Source organism: Diadema setosum, chromosome 8 (genome assembly GCF_964275005.1).
Source record: "Diadema setosum chromosome 8, eeDiaSeto1, whole genome shotgun sequence".
Taxonomy (NCBI): Eukaryota; Metazoa; Echinodermata; class Echinoidea; order Diadematoida; family Diadematidae; genus Diadema; species Diadema setosum.
The window spans coordinates 40,582,413-40,604,619 of record NC_092692.1 but is presented as its reverse complement, the minus strand read 5'-3'; the positions used below and the strand labels follow the sequence as shown (position 1 = coordinate 40,604,619).

Below are 22,207 nucleotides of genomic sequence, written 5' to 3'. Positions count from 1 at the left end.
ACAATAGGTATACATGAGAGTCCCAGAGTACCATACAATATGCATGACGCTCGGTGCTATTGTTAATTGCAGACGCAAATTGATTTATCTGTGACTTCATCCTTCCTAGTCAGCATGAGAACAATGAATGGCACTGAGACCGTACAGTCACGACAGTATTGGAGCAAGGCCATCTCTTATACGAGATATCTTATACGATTTATCTCTCATAAATCTTTTTGGTAAACACGACCATTCCTCCGTGATTACACAGAGATGGAAACCCACACACCTACCACCGTGACCGTATGGTGATATAACTGTTAAGTTAAGGGCTTGTTAGTGGTGTCATTCACAGTGCTCTGCTCACGACGTCCAACCAGGCTCTGGTTTAATACTCGTCCATTGTCACGCTGAAATAATTTGGGAGTACGGTCTTACGCAGTTTGTGCCTAGCCATGGCGTCTGGTAATGGTGAGAGTAAGTATCATCTCGAACGTTTTAAGTGTTGCTTTCCGTTCAGTTTAATTAAGTCATACTATTAAAGAGATTACTTGTCCTTCGTTGTCACCAAGTAACTTGTAATGAACGCTTACTTTAAATGATTTTATATTGACAATAGCCAAAAAGCAATCTTGAATTATAAACTGTCAATAAATCGCTGCCCACAAAACCAAACTCTGAGTGATGAATATGCCTTGATGTCACCCTATGAGTATAAAACATGATAGTGAGGGATTGTAAACGTTTTCTTAGTTATGGTCCACATGAATTATTACTGTACACTGGAAGTCAATGATGCCGTAAAATGCTATTTTAGGGTGTGATTTCTGTGTGTTTATGTGCGAGAGTGCATGGAGTGAATCATTTATTATAATCAACGCCTAACTATCCTCCAATCTTTGGTGTATTATTTCTGTGTGTACTTCCACAGAATACATGCCTATGAATAGTAATCTCATTTACCCCTATCAGTGGTTGTTAAACAGTAACTTCAGTACACTGTGTTTATCGACTTACACTCAATAGTTAACAAGTTGAATTAGCACAACGCTGTTTTACTTATAGAATTTCAGAAGTCATGAACTCAAATCTCGGATTGCTTCACCATGTATACACAAGGGTTTATTAAAGAATGAATACACACCAAATATGATCTATTTCATCCATCACTTTATATTCCTTCATGATTCTTGTCAGAAATCACTTTTTTGTATACATCCGCAATTCTGTTCAGTCAAAAAAGTGAAATCTAACTATGTCTCATTCTTCAATGCAAAACCCGCACACAGTGAGGTCGTAATATACTAGCAGTATCTCCAGTAGATGTGAGGTTATTCAAGAATCGCCTTTTCCAGCAAGGAAACTAGATTCAAATCATGCGTGGAAGAGGGAAGAGTTAGCTAACTTTTTTTTTGTGTGTGTGTGTCCATCGATTGCAAAAGATAAACTATGAACTCGGGGAGAGAAAGATATAAACAATAATGAAGGGTGGATGAGAGCTGCAGTGCCGCTCCATAAGGCAAACTTTAACTTGAGAAAAATAATCGTACTCTATACCCTGTAATTTTACACTTGTACCTTCATTACAACCAACATCACCCCAATTTACGATATACCTGGCAATCCGAACACAGAACGATATTACGTTTAATCGTAAAATCTATTTGCGGCTTTATACTTTCACCGTCTAAATGTTGAAAGACAATGTTAATGAGGATTTGTCGTCAACATCCATTGAAGATTTATCGTGTTTGTTGGTAAATTTCATGTCAACAATGAGCGATATCAGTATTCAATATATTCTTAACATTGGATATATTTCTAAGTACTAGAACTTTTATTTTCTTTCACATTGTGATGACTTTCACGTGTGCGCTGCAAAATACAGAGGCGTCAAACAACTAATAAAAAAGAAAGGACAAAGAAAATAGGATAGATACAAAAGAAAGGTAGAGAAAATTACATCGACCCACCTCAATTGAATCTGCTGAATCACAGTTACAGCATGTGATTGCTAATTGAGGAAAACGACCATCAGCTAATACTCTACAGGAGCTGATAAACTCACCCAACCCATCATGATTTGGTGAGTTTATCAGTTCCTGCAGAGTATTAGCTGAATAACATTTTAGATAGAGACATGTTTAGTCAACAGATTACGTATGCTTGTAATGCAGTGGTTAAGAAACCACATTCAGCTTTGACATATATTTCCGAAGCTAAATAAACGAAGCGCAGAAAATGACATGTTTTCTATGTCTGCGTAGTAGGTTGGTTTACTTGAATCCCTTGTTGGTCAAAGTAAATTCTGTAACAAGTTTTAAGGGCGATAAGTAGTGAAAGGTCCGTTATAAATGTCAACAATTTGTCTTTCAAAATTGCTTCCAAATGTCTTATTAAACTTTATATTTCATAACTTATCTTTGCGATGTATTTTTTTTATTTTCGGTCTAAGGTGTCAATTTCATACACCCTTCCTTTGTCTCATATTATTTTATCAGTTAGACTGATAATTCACCGGGAAAATAGACAAGGGGAAGAGGTATATGGGTGATCTTACTTAAAAATCTGCGGGTCCAACACCATTGGTGTTTAGAAAGATATTTACTGCGTGGCACACAGTATAATATAGCTTTCACGATGGACGTGTTGGTACGATATAGTCTTAAAGAATCGAATCAAGTCACAACTGTGATTATAGGCAGTATAGGCACCGGCATTGCATATCCGTTCGACAATACAGGGTAACTTTAAAACAATCAACATTGACTAAACAATATAATCGTTCCTGGTATCAATATGTATTTTGTCAAATGGCAGCCCTGAAATAATGTGTGTCTTTATTTTCCTTTTGCAGACGTTTGAATTCCACTGATCCTTCTGTTTCCTATATGTAGTTGGGGACTTTTGTGAATTACTAGTATATTGTTAATTTTCGGATTATAATCGAATATTGTCTATGTTTGTTTCTACCTATTGCACAGAGGTTTTAGTTACAGGTGCGTCGGGTTACATCGCATCTCACATTGTTCAGCAGCTCCTAGAGGCTGGCTACAAGGTACGAGGTACTGTTAGAAGTCTATCCAACGCGTCAAAAGTTGAGCCTTTGAGGAAACTTTGTCCCAATGCATCAAGCGACCTGGAACTAATCGAAGCTGATCTCACAAAGGACGAAGGATGGAAAGAGTAAGAATACGCAGACTAAAACAAACCAAGTCCATGTTGAGCTGCCATACCAGAGATCTATTTTTATGTTTGAAAGTTAATATAAAACCATTTACATTACAATCATTTTTGAAAGAATTACACTTCTTTCGAAAAAGAAAGAAAAAGAGTCAGTCGAGGGTGGTGGCGGAGGAGGAGAAATGATCTGTATCGAAAATCTCCGCAAATGAACGAATAGATGAGTTGGGGGGGGGGATATGCTTCTCCCGCCGAAACGGACTGTTCCATCATTTTTGCCTCAAAATTATATTTTGAGACCAATGATTGATAGTTTTTCAGGTAATTACACACATAGTCCAAATTCACAAAATATATAGATATACAGTATACAGAATTTCGTGTATTTCAGACTTTAACACCGTAATCTTTTGGCCCTTTGATAAATTATTTGTGGCCCTTTCAAATATTGATTCACAATCCTAATCGGAAAGCTTAGCATAGAATATTAAAGACACTCTTCAGACCAAAATCTCATGAAAACGAATAGCATGCATGAATACGCCAAAGTTTATGTGGTCGGTATGATAAACAGGTCTCCAGTTCTTGGGGAGTGTGTGTGTGTGTGGGGGGGGGGATAACAATGATCGGGTATGAACATTCGCATTGTCGCATTAATACCAAGAAACCGTGAAATATCTGGTGCGTCTTCTTGCCTTTCAGTGCGATTAGTTATGGTATTTTGTGGTTCCTGATACTCGGCAGGAGTCGATCTGTGTTTTGAGCGTTGAAAAACAAACAAACAAACAAACAAACAAACAATAATAATAGTGACTGCATGAGCAAGTGGACCCTGCCCTACAGCTGCGGTCCAGCTCTCAATACTTTGATCTGGAGAAAAATATCAATCCTCTTAGAGCATATTGAAAAAGAAAAAAAAAAGTTTATGATCAAGTACAGTCAAACCTGCCTATAGCGGCCACGCAAGGGAGACGAAAAAAAGTGTGGCCGCTATAGACAGGTTGTCCAACTTTGTGTGCATTGCTTACATGTACATCGTTGTATACATCTATGAGTACAGTGTACTATGTGTGTACGTATGCATGTTCCAGCATTGAAAAATAGCTAAAAATGCCGGTGTTTATGAAATTGTTTCACAGTAGCATGTGTACAGTCGTGCATTATTATGACTGATTGAGTGATGAATGCAATGGCGATGACTGAACGTTGCCTAGGAATGACTATACAAAGCAGAAACATACGCTGAATCATAGATCTGCTCGGCTACAGCTCCATAGGGTCTGTGGCCGTTGGCCACGTTAGACAGGTGGCCGCTATACACAGGGTCTTTAACAGGGCTTTTATCTAGGGGGATTTTTTCATTGACCACTATAGATAGGTGACCACTACACACAGGTGGCCGCTATAGACAAGTGGCCGCCATGGCAGGTTTGACTGTATCAGAAATTACGTTAGGCTGATTTGCTTAAGTTTTGTTTTCTTATAGACCCTCTACTCCTTCAAAAAAAAAAAGTTTGCTCTTAGAACTTTGACGCAGTTTCCTACTTTACGATTCATACACTGTATAGCTTTCGATTTGTGCTCTGACTTTTTATGAATAGAAGAAGAAATGGTGGATTTGTTTGTTGACATGTTGGTTTTGCCTTTATCATGAGATGTTGTGACATTAAAAAAATGACAGATTTGATTTAATTTCCTCTAATGCAGAGCTGTAGCAGGCTGTGTGTATGTGATGCATACTGCGAGTCCTTTCCCATTTGCAAACCCAAAGGATGAAAATAAGATCATCAAGCCGGCTGTAGAAGGGACGACCAGAGTGTTACAGGCCTGTGTGGACCAGGGAGGGGTCAAAAGAGTCGTGCTTACGAGCTCCGTTGTCGCTGTCACAGGTTAGTAGGCTGAGTGGCCGCTGTGAACACGACAGAGACGCACCTCTGATTAGATTTTTTTCTCTGTCTTCCTCCTCCTTCTTGCCATCCTTCTTTTTCTTCACATTTTCTCCTCTTTTTTATCACCATTGTTAACTTGTCCTTGGTTTCATTATTTGTCATCTTTACTGCTTTCCATTTCTCCATGCCAAACATTTTTAGGATAATTGACCTCAGTGTTCTCAATTCATTTACATTGCTGTGTGTACATCTATACACAAGGACTAAGATTTAGGTAGCTGATAAATGTAATGTGTCATTTTGACGCAATAAATATCGATATAGAAAATCTTGTTTAAAAATACACAAGCCTTACTCAGTGTTCATTCTCTCTCTCCCTCTCTTTCTCCTCCCTCTCTACTACAATGTCATATCTCCCTCCCTTTCACTCTCTCTTTCTCTTTCTCTCTCTCTCTCTCTCTCTTTATCTATCTATCTATCCATCCATCTCTTCCTTGTTTAGTTATTAACTGACTTCACAACCCGAGTATTTGTGATACTTTACATTTCCCTGAAAGACTTTGAAGAATCCCGCAGTCCCGACAACCCTTTCACAGAGGAGGATTGGCGCAAAGAGCGAGGCGACGCATATGGGAAAAGCAAACTTTTGGCGGAACGAGCTGCTTGGGATTTTGTCAACAAGCTTTCGGGTATATGTATAAGATTCTTATTTGCAAACTTTCAGGTAGACATAAGATTCTTGGTAACAAACTTTCAAGTATGTATACGATTATTTTCAACAAACTTTTAGGTATCTATAAGATTCTTGTTTGCAAAATTTCAGGTAAGTATACGATTATTTTTAACAAACTTTCAAGTATGTATACGATTCTTGTTACCAAACTTTCAGGTAGATATAAGATTTTTCAAATTCATGAAATTCTTCCGTCGAGATGTTTTCATTGCAACTGATTGACAAATTGCCCTACATCGACGTAAATAAGCACTGAATTGATCAGTGTTTTAGTAGTAGCCATGATAAAAAAAAAAATCATGGGCGTACATACTCGAGCAGGATTCGAACCTACGACCTCCTGATCACCGGACAGGCGTCATCTCGAATCCTGCTCGAGTATGTACGCCCATGATTTTTTATCATGGCTACTACTAAAACACTGATCAATTCAATGCTTATTTACGTCGATGTAGGGCAATTTGTCAATCAGTTGTAATGAAAACATCTCGACGTAATAATTTCATGAATTTGAATAACAAAGCAGTACCCGCTGCACGCTATAAGGATTAGACCAACACTTGCTGTCGGGCGAAAGCTCGGTGGTCTAGATATGAGAATCTTGTTAACAAACTTTAAGGTAGATATAAGATTCTTGTTAATAAACTTTCAGGTATCTATAAGATTCTTGTTAACAAATTTTCAGGTAGATATAAGATTCTTGTTAACAAACTTTCAGGTATCTATAAGATTCTTGTTAACAAACTTTCAGGTATCTATAAGATTCTTGTTAACAAACTTTCAGGTATCTGTAAGATTCTTGGTAACAAACTTTCAGGTATCTATAAGATTCTTGTTAACAAACTTTCAGGTATCTGTAAGATTCTTGGTAACAAACTTTCAGGTAGATATAAGATTCTTGTTAATAAACTTTCAGGTATCTATAAGATTCTTGTTAACAAATTTTCAGGTAGATATAAGATTCTTGTTAACAAACTTTCAGGTATCTATAAGATTCTTGTTAACAAACTTTCAGGTATCTATAAGATTCTTGTTAACAAACTTTCAGGTATCTGTAAGATTCTTGGTAACAAACTTTCAGGTATCTATAAGATTCTTGTTAACAAACTTTCAGGTATCTGTAAGATTCTTGGTAACAAACTTTCAGGTAGATATAAGATTCTTGTTAATAAACTTTCAGGTATCTATAAGATTCTTGTTAACAAACTTTCAGGTATCTGTAAGATTCTTGGTAACAAACTTTCAGGTAGATATAAGATTCTTGTTAACAAACTTTCAGGTATCTATAAGATTCTTGTTAATAAACTTTCAGGTATCTATAAGATTCTTGTTAACAAACTTTCAGGTAGATATAAGATTCTTGTTAACAAACTTTCAGGTATCTATAAGATTCTTATTAATAAACTTTCAGGTATCTGTAAGATTCTTGGTAACAAACTTTCAGGTATCTATAAGATTCTTGTTAACAAACTTTCAGGTATCTGTAAGATTCTTGTTAACAAACTTTCAGGTAGATATAAGATTCTTGTTAATAAACTTTCAGGTATCTATAAGATTCTTGTTAACAAATTTTCAGGTAGATATAAGATTCTTGTTAACAAACTTTCAGGTATCTATAAGATTCTTGTTAACAAACTTTCAGGTATCTATAAGATTCTTGTTAACAAACTTTCAGGTATCTGTAAGATTCTTGGTAACAAACTTTCAGGTATCTATAAGATTCTTGTTAACAAACTTTCAGGTATCTGTAAGATTCTTGGTAACAAACTTTCAGGTAGATATAAGATTCTTGTTAATAAACTTTCAGGTATCTATAAGATTCTTGTTAACAAACTTTCAGGTATCTGTAAGATTCTTGGTAACAAACTTTCAGGTAGATATAAGCTTCTTGTTAACAAACTTTCAGGTATCTATAAGATTCTTGTTAATAAACTTTCAGGTATCTATAAGATTCTTGTTAACAAACTTTCAGGTAGATATAAGATTCTTGTTAACAAACTTTCAGGTATCTATAAGATTCTTATTAATAAACTTTCAGGTATCTGTAAGATTCTTGGTAACAAACTTTCAGGTATCTGTAAGATTCTTGGTAACAAACTTTCAGGTAGATATAAGATTCTTGTTAACAAACTTTCAGGTATCTATGAGATTCTTGTTAATAAACTTTCAGGTATCTATAAGATTCTTGTTGACAAACTTTTAGGTAGATATAAGATTCTTGTTAACAAACTTTCAGGTATCTATAAGATTCTTGTTAATAAACTTTCAGGTATCTGTAAGATTCTTGGTAACAAACTTTCAGGTATCTGTAAGATTCTTGGTAACAAACTTTCAGGTATCTATAAGATTCTTGTTAACAAACGTTCAGGTAGATATAAGATTCTTGTTAATAAACTTTCAGGTAGATATAAGATTCTTGTTAACAAACTTTCAGGTATCTATAAGATTCTTGGTAACAAACTTTCAGGTATCTATAAGATTCTTGTTAACAAACTTTCAGTTAGATATAAGATTCTTGTTAACAAACTTTCAGGTAGATATAAGATTCTTGTTAACAAACTTTCAGGTATCTATAAGCTTCTTGATAACAAACTTTCAGGTATCTATAAGCTTCTTGTTAACAAACTTTCAGGTAGATATAAGATTCTTGTTAACAAACGTTCAGGTAGATATAAGATTCTTGTTAATAAACTTTCAGGTAGATATAAGATTCTTGTTAACAAACTTTCAGGTATCTATAAGATTCTTGGTAACAAACTTTCAGGTATCTATAAGATTCTTGTTAACAAACTTTCAGTTAGATATAAGATTCTTGTTAACAAACTTTCAGGTAGATATAAGATTCTTGTTAACAAACTTTCAGGTATCTATAAGCTTCTTGTTAACAAACTTTCAGGTATCTATAAGCTTCTTGTTAACAAACTTTCAGGTAGATATAAGATTCTTGTTAACAAACTTTCAGGTATCTATAAGATTCTTGTTAACAAACTTTCAGGTATCTGTGAGATTCTTGTTAACAAACTTTCAGGTATCTATAAGATTCTTGGTAACAAACTTTCAGGTATCTATAAGATTCTTGTTAACAAACTTTCAGGTGTCTATAAAATTCTTGTTAATAAACTTTCAGGTATCTATAAGATTCTTGTTAACAAACTTTCAGGTATCTCTGAGATTCTTGGTAACAAACTTTCAAGTATCCGTAAGATTCTTGTTAACAAACTTTCAGGTATCTATAAGATTCTTGGTAACAAATTTTCAGGTATCTGTAAGATTCTTGGTAACAAACCTTCAGGTATCTATAAGATCAAACTTTCAGGTATCTGTAAGATTCTTGTTAATAAACTTTCAGGTATCTATAAGATTCTTGTTAACAAACTTTCAGGTATCTATAAGATTCTTGTTAATAAACTTTCAGGTATCTGTAAGATTCTTGGTAACAAACTTTCAGGTATCTGTAAGATTCTTGTTAACAAACTTACAGGTATCTGTAAGATTCTTGTTAACAAACTTTCAGGTATCTATAAGATTCTTGTTAACAAACTTTCAGGTATCTATAAGATTCTTGTTAATAAACGTTCAGGTATCTATAAGATTCTTGTTAACAAACATTCAGGTATCTATAAGATTCTTGTTAATAAACTTTCAGGTATCTATAAGATTCTTGTTAACAAACTTTCAGGTAGATATAAGATTCTTGTTAAACTTTCAGGTATCTATAAGATTCTTGTTATCAAACTTTCAGGTAGATATAAGATTCTTGGTAACAAACTTTCTGATATTTATAAGCTTCTTGTTAACAAACTTTCAGGTATCTATAAGATTCTTGTTAACAAACTTTCAGGTATCTGTAAGCTTCTTGTTAACAAACTTTCAGGTATCTATAAGATTCTTGTCAACAAACCTTCAGGTATCTATAAGATTCTTGTTAACAAACTTTCAGGTATCTATAAGATTCTTGTTAACAAACTTTCAGGTATCTGTAAGATTCTTGGTAACAAACTTTCAGGTAGATATAAGATTCTTGGTAACAAACTTTCAGGTATCTATAAGATTCTTGTTAACAAACTTTCAGGTATCTATAAGATTCTTGTTAACAAACTTCCAGTTAGATATAAGATTCTTGTTAACAAACTTTCAGGGAGATATAAGATTCTTTTTAACAAACTTTCAGGTATCTATAAACTTCTTGTTAACAAACTTTCAGGTATCTATTAGCTTCTTGTTAACAAACTTTCAGGTATCTATAAGCTTCTTGTTAACAAACTTTCAGGTATCTATAAGCTTCTTGTTAACAAACTTTCAGGTATCTATAAGCTTCTTGTTAACAAACTCATGACGCAAATCTCTCGTTTGAAGAGGCTACACCCCAGTAAATAATGCCAGTGCATATCTTGGCAATCAATGACTTAAAGTCAAAGATATAAAACACCTGTTTCTTGACCCTGGCCTAATCTAAGCGTCAGTCATCACCACAGCGCCACAGGAGGGTGGGGGGGGGGCACAGCGAGAGGAGGAGATTGTTTTGGTTTTGGCATGGGCCATGTAGCTCCATGGTGCGTGTGTGTGTGTACGTGTGTGTGAGTGAGTGTAGACATTCAGCGTATGCAGACAGAGCATGCCTGTACTGTAGTGACCGGAACTATTGTGCTCTCCCCTTCTCCCTCCCCCATCTCTCCCCTAGTTTGCAGGCACAAACCCTTGTTGGTCGTAAAGGAGTCTGCGTCAAGACTACTATATGCACCACTTCGGCACTGTCCCATAGGCCCTGTGTTGTAGCTTCTTAGTTTAGTGGTGCGTGTATTAGTCTTGGCGCATGCAGACTCCTATACGACCAACAAGGGTTTGTGCCTGCAAACTATCTCTCCCCCCTCTCCCTCCCTCTCTCCCCCTCGCTCTCCCTCTCTCTCTCTCTCTCTCTCTCCCTCTCTCTCTCTTTCTCAATGATCCAGTCAGCAGGCTGATTGTAACCAGGGAGGTTAGGTAGTCTCACCTCCCCGTTGTAACTCACTGCCAAATAGCACATTGTCAGCACCGGCAACTTGGCAACGCTCTCCTTCTTATTCCTGTATTTTCGTTATTTACGGGTCAATTTTTTTCGTTCGAAATGTAAAATGGATGACCATAGAATTTCTCAATAGAATATAACATTGAAAACTTTAGAAAGGATAGAGAAAATTGAGTTCACTTTGAATGGTCTGCCACAGGCAGATATCCTTATCATGCTCTTACGTAATACGACGGCTGCTTTCTCAACGATCCAGTCAGCAGGCTGATTATTGTAACCAGGGAGGTAGTCTCACCTCCCCGTTGTAACTCACTGCCAAATAGCACATTGCCAGCACCGGCAAACTGGCAATGCTCTCCTTCTTATTCCTGTATTTTCGTTATTTACGGGTCAATTTTTTTCGTTCGAAATGTAAAATGGATGACCATAGAATTTCTCAATAGAATATAAAATTGAAAACTTTAGAAAGGAGAGAGAAAATTGAGTTCACTTTGAATGGTCTGCCACAGGCAGATATCCTTATCATGCTCTTACGTAATACGACAGCTGCTTTCTCAACGATCCAGTCAGAACCAGGGAGTAGTCCCACCTCCCCGTTGTAACTCACTGCCAAATAGCACCGGCAAACTGGCAATGCTCTCCTTCTTATTCCTGTATTTTCGTTATTTACGGGTCAATTTTTTTCATTCGAAATGTAAAATGGATGACCATAGAATTTCTCAATAGAATATAAAATTGAAAACTTTAAAAAGGATAGAGAAAATTGAGTTCACTTTGAATGGTCTGCTACAGGCAGATATCCTTATCATGCTCTTACGTAATACGACAGCTGCTGGAGTCATCAAACCCTGGCTTGGCCTCCAGGTTTGTCACGCCTGAGCAGAAAGTTTATTTGCAATGGACAAGTACTTTGACTCCCAACTCCCAAACGACAAATATACGCACCCCACTTTGGGTAACACCAGTATGGGGACTCGCCTCAAACGAGAGATTGACAGCATGTTTTAGGTATCTATAAGCTTCTTGTTAACAAACTTTCAGGTATCTATAAGATTCTTGTTAATAAACTTTCAGGTATCTGTGAGATTCTTGTTAACAAACTTTCAGGCATCTGTGAGATTCTTGTTAACAAACTTTCAGGTATCTATAAGCTTCTTGTTAACAAACTTTCAGGTATCTATAAGCTTCTTGTTAACAAACTTTTAGGTATCTATAAGCTTCTTGTTAACAAACTGTCAGGTATCTATAAGATTCTTGTTAACAAACTTTCAGGTATCTATAAGATTCTTGTTAACAAACTTTCAGGTATCTGTGAGATTCTTGTTAACAAACTTTCAGGTATCTATAAGATTCTTGTTAACAAACTTTCAGGTATCTATAAGATTCTTGTTAATAAACTTTCAGGTAGATATAAGATTCTTGTTAACAAACTTTCTGGTATCTATAAGATTCTTGTTAACAAACTTTCAGGTATCTATAAGATTCTTTTTAATAAACTTTCAGGTATCTATAAGATTCTTGTTAACAAACTTTCAGGTATCTATAAGATTCTTGTTAACAAACTTTCAAGTATCTATAAGATTCTTTTTAATAAACTTTCAGGTATCTTTAAGATTCTTGTTAACAAACTTTCAGGTATCTGTGAGATTCTTGTTAACAAACTTTCAGGTATCTATAAGATTCTTGGTAACAAACTTTCACGTATCTATAAGATTCTTGTTAACAAACTTTCAGGTATCTATAAGATTCTTGTTAACAAACTTTCAGGTGTCTATAAAATTCTTGTTAATAAACTTTCAGGTAGATATAAGATTCTTGTTAACAAACTTTCAGGTATCTATAAGATTCTTGTTAACAAACTTTCAGGTATCTATAAGATTCTTGTTAACAAACTTTCAGGTATCTATAAGATTCTTGTTAACAAACTTTCAGGTAGATATAAGATTCTTGTTAACAAACTTTCAGGTATCTGTAAGATTCTTGTTAACAAACTTTCAGGTATATCTATAAGCTTCATTTCTCCTTTCTCTACAACAACACTACAAGCCTGTACGATGACATCTTCGCAGTCTGCTTTGCGTTGTACGTCATGTAATAAAAAGACGGTTAAATGTGTCATATGCGAATAAATGAAATACATGTAGTTACACTTTAATGAGTTGTTTGGAAATGGATCCTAAAAGTCATGTATGTGTGTCACTAAAAATTAGAATTCAAAACTACCCATCACAGGAGTCGCAAAACGTTTCATAATGTATGGGTTAGGATAAAAGGGCAACACGTCCCCCTATCTGAAGGAATAGGGAAATGTTATTTGAATTTGAATTTGAATTTGAAGAATCTTGTGTGAAGGAACTTCCAAGAGTTTATATTGTTTGTTTGTTTGTTTGTTTTTTTAATGTGTGCTTCAATTCATCTATATTCATCTACATAAAGAGAAATGTCGAATCAATGACTGCAGCTTAGAGCCTGATATGATTCCGCATATGATTCAATAGATATATTTGGTCACCGTTTTCCCGAAATCGCATCCAGGCGAGTCAAAATTTGAGCTGGCTGTCATCAACCCTAGCGTAGTCTTCGGTCCAGTCGTCTGTGGATCACCAGGGACCAGTGTTAACATCCTCAAAGGGATACTCACTCGCGAACCAGGTATCATACCACGCATGCATGTACCATTCTGTGACGTACGTGATGTGGCGAAGGCACATGTTGTGGCCATGACGATGCCTGAAGCGGCCGGTAAGTAAAATCAAGGTGCTTTTTGTCTTGCACGTACACCATGTTGGTGAATAGTGAAGAGGAAGATATCATTATGACCAGGACTATACTCGGCGGCAGTGGCTGGGAATTGAGGGTGAGGGAGAAAAGAGGACAGTAGCTTCCCTCTTCGGGTCCCCAGATTGTGTGTGTGTGTGTGCGTGTGTGTGTGTTTCCTTTTTCATGCCTTATAAAGGATAACAATGCAGTGAAAATGACATACGTAAATTCGATGTCAGATACGTTAGATAATGATGAAGCAAACTACAAAACAGACTTGTGGAATAGAGAGTGGAAAAGTACCTTTGACTCCCAATAGAAAGATTAATGTGTGCGGCCTTGGAAATGACAATGTGGACTGGTGAAACAACAACAATAATACTATGTCAATGTATACTGATAAAGATAATACTCGTTATAGCAAAGTACGTTTTCCTCTATCATGGAGATTTCAATTTCAAGATTATGTAATGGAAATATTGAGAAAGACTGCACTATAGGGTAGCTAATAGCTGACATCAAACAAACAACAACAAAACACTCACACACACACACACACACACACACACATCAGGGGCGGATCCAGGAATTCTGTACTGGGGGGGGGGGGGCGCAACTAATATTTCTGGTGCCACTTCCGGGTTTTATTTCATTTTTTTTTTCTTTTTATTTCTTTTGTTCGAAAAAATACAGGGGCCGGCTGGCCGGCCGGCTGCGCCCCCTCTGGATCCGCCACTGCACACGGTTTATAGGTCGATGGCAGGACTTATTTCAAACAAACCGCGTTGGTGTTAGTATACTGTTTTCCCCGTTCACACCTGTATTGATCTTTTCCCTGTAGTGTTCACACCTGCATTGGTCTTTGTCCTGTTTTCACTCCATGTAGGCAATAGGCACATCGTGGCGCCGTACTGCATGATGATGAGGGATATCTCCCAGATTTTGGTTGATGAATTCTCGGATAAAGGTAAATATGAAATAATTCTTACCAACACAGACGTATACGCCTAATCCTTGTTTTAAGGCAAGACTTTTATCATTTCGAACTGTCCATCAATGTTTATTTGAGAAAGAATGACAATGACACCAATATGAATTACTATCAGATATGTGTTTCAATTGAATATTTATTATATATATATATATATATATATATATATATAAGACGATGAAGACAAACAAGTTGACATAATGCATGTATATATATATATATATATATATACATACATATATACATATATATAGACATATATATATTATATATATAGTGCATGAGGCTGAATGCACTATAACAATATAAGCACCGACAAATTCTGAATTTGCCCCGAAGGCCAGTTATATTCAATGAGGCCGCAGGCCGAATTGAATATAATTGCCTGAGGGCAAATTCAGAATTTGGAGGTGCTTGGTACTTGTTATAGTGCAATAAGATGTCATGCACTATGTGTTATATAAAATAGCATACATACCCAGGCAAGATAGATTGAAAAAATACGAAAGCCTAGATCATTTAACGTTAGGGCCTACGCGTGTCTAGACAAGCAATAATACCATTTTCTTTGAACCTGTGTAGACAAAATCCTGCCGTGTTAGGGTCTACGTGGTTATATCTAACGATTTCTAGGCCCTACGATAGATTAGGTCTAGGGGCCCTGGCCTAACGTTATACTACTACTACTAGATCATGTCTACGTCACTTACGAGCGACAGAGCTAACGTTAGTTAACACTTGACCCTACAATAGGTCTACCATGGATCTAACAGTAACACGTTCGACGCCCTAAGTTTACTTACTGCACTGTGGGTCCAGGACCAGGACTAGATGATGTTTTGTAGGATTAGGGATCTACTGGATTTAAACACAAGGCTCGTGCCAGGCATCATTGAAGTCACCATAAATTGCTGCACAAGTAGATTCCGAGAGTGTGTTGTAAATGTCGTAGTAAAAATTCATAGCGTAGCGTAATCAAAGAGCGCTTAGCGTATACCGTACACACGCTACCCATTTCCACGGCGCACTTTCGCGTAGAATGTACGGAGAAAGCGGCACAAATCTTGGGTTGACTTGCTCAATATCCGTCGGATTGATTCCTTTTCAGAACAGGGAGTCCAAAATTCGTAGGGCGTATTTGATGGCATCCTTTGTGTCCTTATTGTCTAAGATACTGTTTATATAGATCAGTCTCTGTAAAAGTAGCGAACCTCTTCATTTCAGCTTCCATGTTTGAATCTACCGCTGATAGTTTAGTCCCACACAGATAAGTTGCTGGCATAGCCAGCGAGAATCGAGAATAACGATAATATCGAGCAAAGCATATCGCGGTTGTGGCGCAATCGCGTCGATGAGGTGCGGGATTCAGTACTCGATGATTAAAATGAGGGAGCAAAAACCGATATCAAATCGATAGTGGGTTATCGTCTGCAATCGTTATATTTTACGTGCACTATAACTTTTGTCATGCACTGCCGGCCTGTATCATAAGTATGTATGCTATTTTATATATATATATATATGCCTCCCTTGTTCATCTGTCATTGTTTTCATAAGATGATGATAATAAATCACAAGAAAATCGGGCCATGACGCGAGAAAAGGGCCCTTAGGGCATTAAACAGCGAAAATGAGTTTTCACCTCCATATTGTAGAAGGAAGTCTGACGTATTTGAATATGAAAACCTTTTTCTGAAATTTCAATCCTAAATGCCCCAATTACGACATTAAAAACCGCATGTTTTGTCAAAATCCTGTCACTTTTTGATGCGTCTATGCATGTGCACGTAGTTAGCTAGTTGACCTTTTTTTGCGCGTATTGCTTTGTAGAGCTTCCGCGCCGTTTTCTGGCGTTTGCGCGTAGCGGCGCTAAGGGCTCTTTTCTAGCGTCACGGCCCAATTATACCAGGGAGCTTTAGATTTTAGACGCGCGGACGTTCAAAGGAAAAAAAACATGTTCTGAGCTTGCGCTGTAGCGCGCGTAAAGTCAATCTATTTTTAGCTTGCCTCGCCTGAGTTTTTCACTACGCGTACTCGGCTATTTTCACGTCCGCACAGTTTGCGACGTAGAGAGCTTCTTCGTGCACTGATCATATGGGGGCGCGATCTTATTTTTTATACGTTGCGTCCCAGCGTAATCTAAAGCTACTTTTCCACACGACGCAGGGAGAGGAGAACGTCCAGCGCAAGCGTCGGCTCAAACGTCCGCGCGTCAAAATCTAAAGCTCCCTAGCGTAATCTAAAGCTACTTTTCCACACGACGCAGGGAGAGGAGAACGTCCAGCGTAAGCGTCGGACGTTCTCCTCTCCCTGCGTCGTGTGGAAAAGTAGCTTTAGATTACGCTGGGACGCAAAGTATAAAAAATACAATCGCGCCCCCATTTGATCAGTGCATGAAGAAGCTCTCTACGTCGCAAACTGTGCGGACGTGAAAACAGCCCAGTACGCGTAGTGAAAAACTCAGGCGACGCAAGCTAAAAATAGATTGACTTTACGCGCGCTACTGCGCACGCTCAGAACATGTGTTTTTCCTTTGAACGTCCGCGCGTCTAAAATCTAAAGCTGCCTATTTTTTTTTTATAAAAATATTACTGGAAATACCCAAACACTATGAAGATGGATCAATTATTTAATTGTCAAAAGAAAACAGTCCTTTCCAATTTCGCCAAGTTTTGTAATTATATAATGACACATGTTTAGATTATTAATTAGTATTTTTTATCCTTTTTGCAAATACTACATGCCTTTTTTTTACAGGCTGTGCCTTCTTTACAATTGATATATAACTTATTTGTCTTTTCATTCTCTCCTCCTTTTTTCTTCCATCTCTCTACTTCTTCTCGTTCCCGTCTCCATATTTCCTTCATTCTTGTTCACTTAGAGTATGAATTCATTTCCGTATGTCTTTGCATTTTTCTTTTTTCTGTTTGTATTTTTCTTTTTTTTTCCTGAACCAAAAGTCACTCGTATATCTTTTGTTAATTCACCAGTCCTTCTCACTCTCCCTCTTCACCTCCATATCCCTTCTCTCTCTCTCTCTCTCTCTCCTCTCTCGTCATATTTCCCTTTCTTTGTCTGTTTGTTTTTTTACCATATATCGTGTATATATTGTATATTTCTGTACATTTTTTTTTCTTTTCATCAATCGCATTTCATTCTTTTTTTTTATAGTTGTTTTGTACACTTTTCAGAGTTATTTTGCAATTATTGTTCATTGATATTATAATGTGCTATATGTTTTTCATTGGACTCCGATACCCAGAGTTTGGGTTGTGAGTGAATAAACTTTCAACTTTCAACTTTTCAACTTTCAACTTTCAACTTTTGCGGAATAATGACACGGAGAGTTTGCTATCTTGCACTCTTGACAGGCTAAGTTCTTACCAGATAGAATTTAAGCACGAGTTCTTCTACTTCACTTGAGATAGCAACTATTTACATAAACATGCCATTATTATGTTAAAAACCCGCATGATATATTTCTTTTTCTTGCGCTGCTCTGGTAAAAGGTTAAAAGAGATAAATAGAAGAAAACATGAAATAATAATCTCAAAGTGGACTTAAACAGACGGTACGATCTTCTCTCCTCACCGTAAACTCACTACAGGATACAAACCTGTCACGACAGTCGCTCCAAATTTCCTCTTACGATTGATGGGTATTTTCAACTCTGAAGTGAAGACCATGTCCAAACTGGTGGGGCACACGTACGCCTACTCTGACAAACGGGTAAGTCTGCTTCTCGGGATGACAATCAGTCCAAATTAACCTGTATTCTACAACTTTCTGTTCGGGCGTAATGCGTGCCCAGCTAACAGTACAATGTATAGTTACCACGCCGTGCCTGACGACTAGAGTAATGGACATGAAAGACAGTTAAATAAAGATGACATTGTTGATTACGTGGTCAAGTGACTAGGATGAAGCTGGTCGTAAAGATTTGGATCAGTTTTTTTTTTTTTTCTAAATAAGGAAGATTTTACTCTTTCTATGATAACTACTGTCTGATTATGGTACTATGATACACATGTTGTCATTATTGTAGTAAAGGTCCCTACCAGTGGTGACGTAACACCGTATAAATGTAGGCTACATCTCGCTCCTCGAGTGCTGCTGACAGTCACAACTAGAGTATTTTTATACATTGTAATTGTGCGTTTATCAATGGAAATCAGACACAATTCAGCCATTGAGCTGCAAAGTTTGATAGTAAATAAACCCATTCTATTCAAGTCAGTTCTATACATGTATGCAGCATGCTCCGTTTCCCTCACATTGCGAAAAACACTAACAAAACTAATAGCACAAGCATAACATGTAACAACCAAAATGAAATAATCAAAACGTTATCGAAGATGACGATGCAGTGACTACATGCAGCACTAATGATTATTGCCTTTTTCTTCTCATTTCCATGTGGCTCCACCTTTTGGCTAAACGACATGGTAATCAGCTCCGACAGGTACTGGGTATAACACCTTACAGTGCCAAGGACACAGTGAACGACACGGCTTACTCCTGCATAGAACGCGGGTTCGTGCCTAAAAAGGAGGGCTACTACAACCCTAAAGCCAAATAGAGACAGTTAAAGTGATTTCAATTGGACATGACAGTATTTCTCACTTTAGACTGGACCTGGTTTGAAACTTGTAATGGTCGGAATGTATTGTTTGTTTGTTTTTTTTTCATCATACGACTTGAATCGTTCATCGTATTGAAACGTAAAATAAACTTAATTTGACATCTGGAAATTTAACGAATAAAACAAGATTGTTCACTTTCATTCTTCTTTCGAGACCTTAATATAGAGTCGAAATCTAGATCGAAATCAATCTCTTTTGATTGTGTTTAATTACAGACTAGACATAAGTAATTCAGCACATGCATCTTGATGAAAAGTAGGAATACTGAAGGGCTAACAAGCATATACGTAGCATATATAGTATATAAATATACAGAATTATATATACAGTGTACAACCGATCTTATTATCAGCATCGCATCTTACATTCACATTTTGTATCTCATTCTTTGCTAGTAGAAAAGGGAGGGAGTTGCAATAGCCTGGTAGAAGAGTAAAACGTATATTTTCTTTATATAGCATTCAGTCGACACCGTGTAAGTCGAAGTGGCGTCTGCCTGTAGTCGTCCACTGTATCGATGATAATAAAAAGGTCCGAAGGTAATTGCATACAATAATTCTGTTTATTGTGTGGATGTATAAAACGATACTTGTTGGCTTCCTTTTCTGGTACATTGTATTCCTAAGTGGTGTAACCTACAAAGGAACAACTGTTCAATGTTATTGGAACAATATATCATTATTTCATGTTCATCTGAGTGTAGGCTATTTGGTGGATTGAAATAAATGCTGAATACAATTTAGAGAAAAATACATTAATATTTTCTTTTTTATATAAAGAAAATGCAACTGCGGCATTTACGATGTTAATTTAATGTTGATGAGTTTCAAGTGACAAAACGAGACATACTTGTATACTGTGATAATAACAATCAAAAAAATCAAAGCTTGATCTTTATGTCAAAATGAAAAAATCTCGCAGAATGTAATATTTAGCCGTTATTTGCCTTTTCAATCACTGTGTTAATGGACATTTTGCCTCAGATGATCTGTCAGGGATGTTTCTGAGTCAGACGATGTGCTGGCAAAACAGTATGATTATATTAAAGTTCATGTGTCCCTACTGCAACCCTAAAATAGCTTCCTTTCAGAAGCTGGTACATGATAGAGGTGGGTAATTTTGATCCCTGGAGTCTTAATTTCTATGACGGATTGGGAAACAATAAAAAAAAAGATTTCCTGTGAATCTATACGGACAAAAGGGGAGCTTATTTCGAGTGACATAGGGTTAGTTTTTCACTTCTCCTTTAAACTTTTCATACACGAATTTGGGAGACATTATTCCTAAACCACGCAAAATTTCACGTTTGCGAAGGGGATATGCGAAATTTGACGAATCCCTCGCGTAAGTCGACACACACGGGATCGGAGAAATCGGTCGACTTGAAATCGGTTCAGATGCGTTACGCATACTTTACACGGAGTCACAAAGTTTAGGCTAATACATGCATGATTTTTTTGAATAAACAGAAAGGCAAGTTCAGCCACGAGTATCGCACGTATAAAGTAGTTAATGAAGAGCTTACATGTATTCTCATAGGGAAGCGTATAATCGACATCCTTCCCAATAGGCCAAATTAATGTGTTGAACCGATCCGCTTTTGTGTTGTTGTGAAAACCGGATAATGAGAAGACACAATAATTCTGTCAATACAGTATATGATTTGATTTGGGTCCGAAGTGAAATAACTGCGCTACGTTTCTCATGTTTTATAAGCAGAATGGGATCGACAACGAAAAGGACAGACATATTTCATTTTTTGACACGTACAAATTGTTGAAATTTCCTTCTGCGTTTGCATCTATTTCTTTACATCGAACTAGCAACAAATCGACATTCAACATTGAAGTGACAATGAAATGAAAAAAAAAACCAAAATGATAATAATTATCTGAAGGAAAGTGGACTTGGCACGATATTTTTCGAGGCGGTATCACAATGTCATATTTTGTGAGAAAGACACCGCCTGATATTGAAACGAAATTGGTATACATTGTACCAAGAATGCAGGGTAGAAAACAATGTAGGACCTACAAACACAGAGAAGCTTGTATTTTAAATCATTTGAAAATAACCGACATAAAAACGAAGAAGTTAAGGTGCGACCTATGTATTCCCAAGTATAGCACGTATTAAATCGGGATACATTATATTAGCCGTGGCTCGGTGGCCCAGTAACACTAAAGATTTGTGTAGGACCACCATATATATATATATATATATATATATATATATATATATATATATAGGCCCTATATATTATCACGAGGAATCAAGACATAAACTGGTAATGCATTTTTTTTTTGCCAATAAAGAGTGAGTTTATTGGCAAAAAAAAAAAAAATGCATTACCATTTTATTTCTTGATTCTTCGTTATATTGGAGACAATATGTGAATTCTCAACATATATATATACACACATAATTATACATGTAGATTGTAACAGTTACGTTTCCTTCTATTTCGGGCCTATACCTTTGTTTTTCGAGACACCAGCTTCAAAAAATCAAATATTTTTATCGGCCCGAAGGTCGGGTAATTTTTAGTTTGCTTCAAATGTGATTATGACCTTTGCCTTTGATCTTTGCCCCTCCTGTTCAGGACTTCCAATTCTAAATCAGCCTGTCATGTTCCAACATTCTGGATTTTTCTCTAGCTATCATTACAGTTGTACATTGTACAGTGCACTCCCGTTACAACAAACTCCTCGGGACCGGCAGTTTTCTTTCGTTATATCGAAATTTTGCTATAACCGAACAAATAAACAATAAAAATACATAGAGCGAATAATGTTGCAGCTTGATTACTTTGTTGTAACTAGAATTTCATTATAACCATGTTGGTTATAATGGGAGTGCAATGTATAACGTACTGTACGAAGAAAAAAAAAAATGCTTCAGGCACCATGCATGGCTGATGGATATCACAAAAAAACGTCTTTTAATACCTCTTGGCAACTCGTATTTTTGTCAAGAATAAACCTAAAACATTCATTATTCAGATATGATTCCCAAGGGAAG

General features: G+C 36.6%; 1 protein-coding gene across 1 annotated transcript; it reads left to right on the top strand.

The window, feature by feature from the left end:
• Positions 1-437: 437 nt before the first annotated feature.
• Positions 438-19,170, top strand: LOC140232271 (uncharacterized). Its single transcript, XM_072312404.1, has 8 exons — positions 438-459; positions 2,967-3,168; positions 4,873-5,054; positions 5,612-5,743; positions 13,328-13,534; positions 14,439-14,519; positions 18,151-18,272; positions 18,997-19,170. Exons 1-8 carry the CDS (start codon positions 438-440, stop codon positions 19,120-19,122), a joined length of 1,074 nt encoding a protein of 357 aa, XP_072168505.1. The 3' UTR covers positions 19,123-19,170.
• Positions 19,171-22,207: the final 3,037 nt, after the last annotated feature.

Bases quoted from the DNA above. Each gene is read 5' to 3' on its own strand.
- LOC140232271 (XM_072312404.1), top strand. From the start codon at position 438: ATGGCGTCTGGTAATGGTGAGA. The intron at 5,744-13,327 runs GTATATGTATAA...AATCGCATCCAG, and splicing joins TTTTGTCAACAAGCTTTCGG to GCGAGTCAAAATTTGAGCTG. The intron at 18,273-18,996 runs GTAAGTCTGCTT...CATGGTAATCAG, and splicing joins ACGCCTACTCTGACAAACGG to CTCCGACAGGTACTGGGTAT.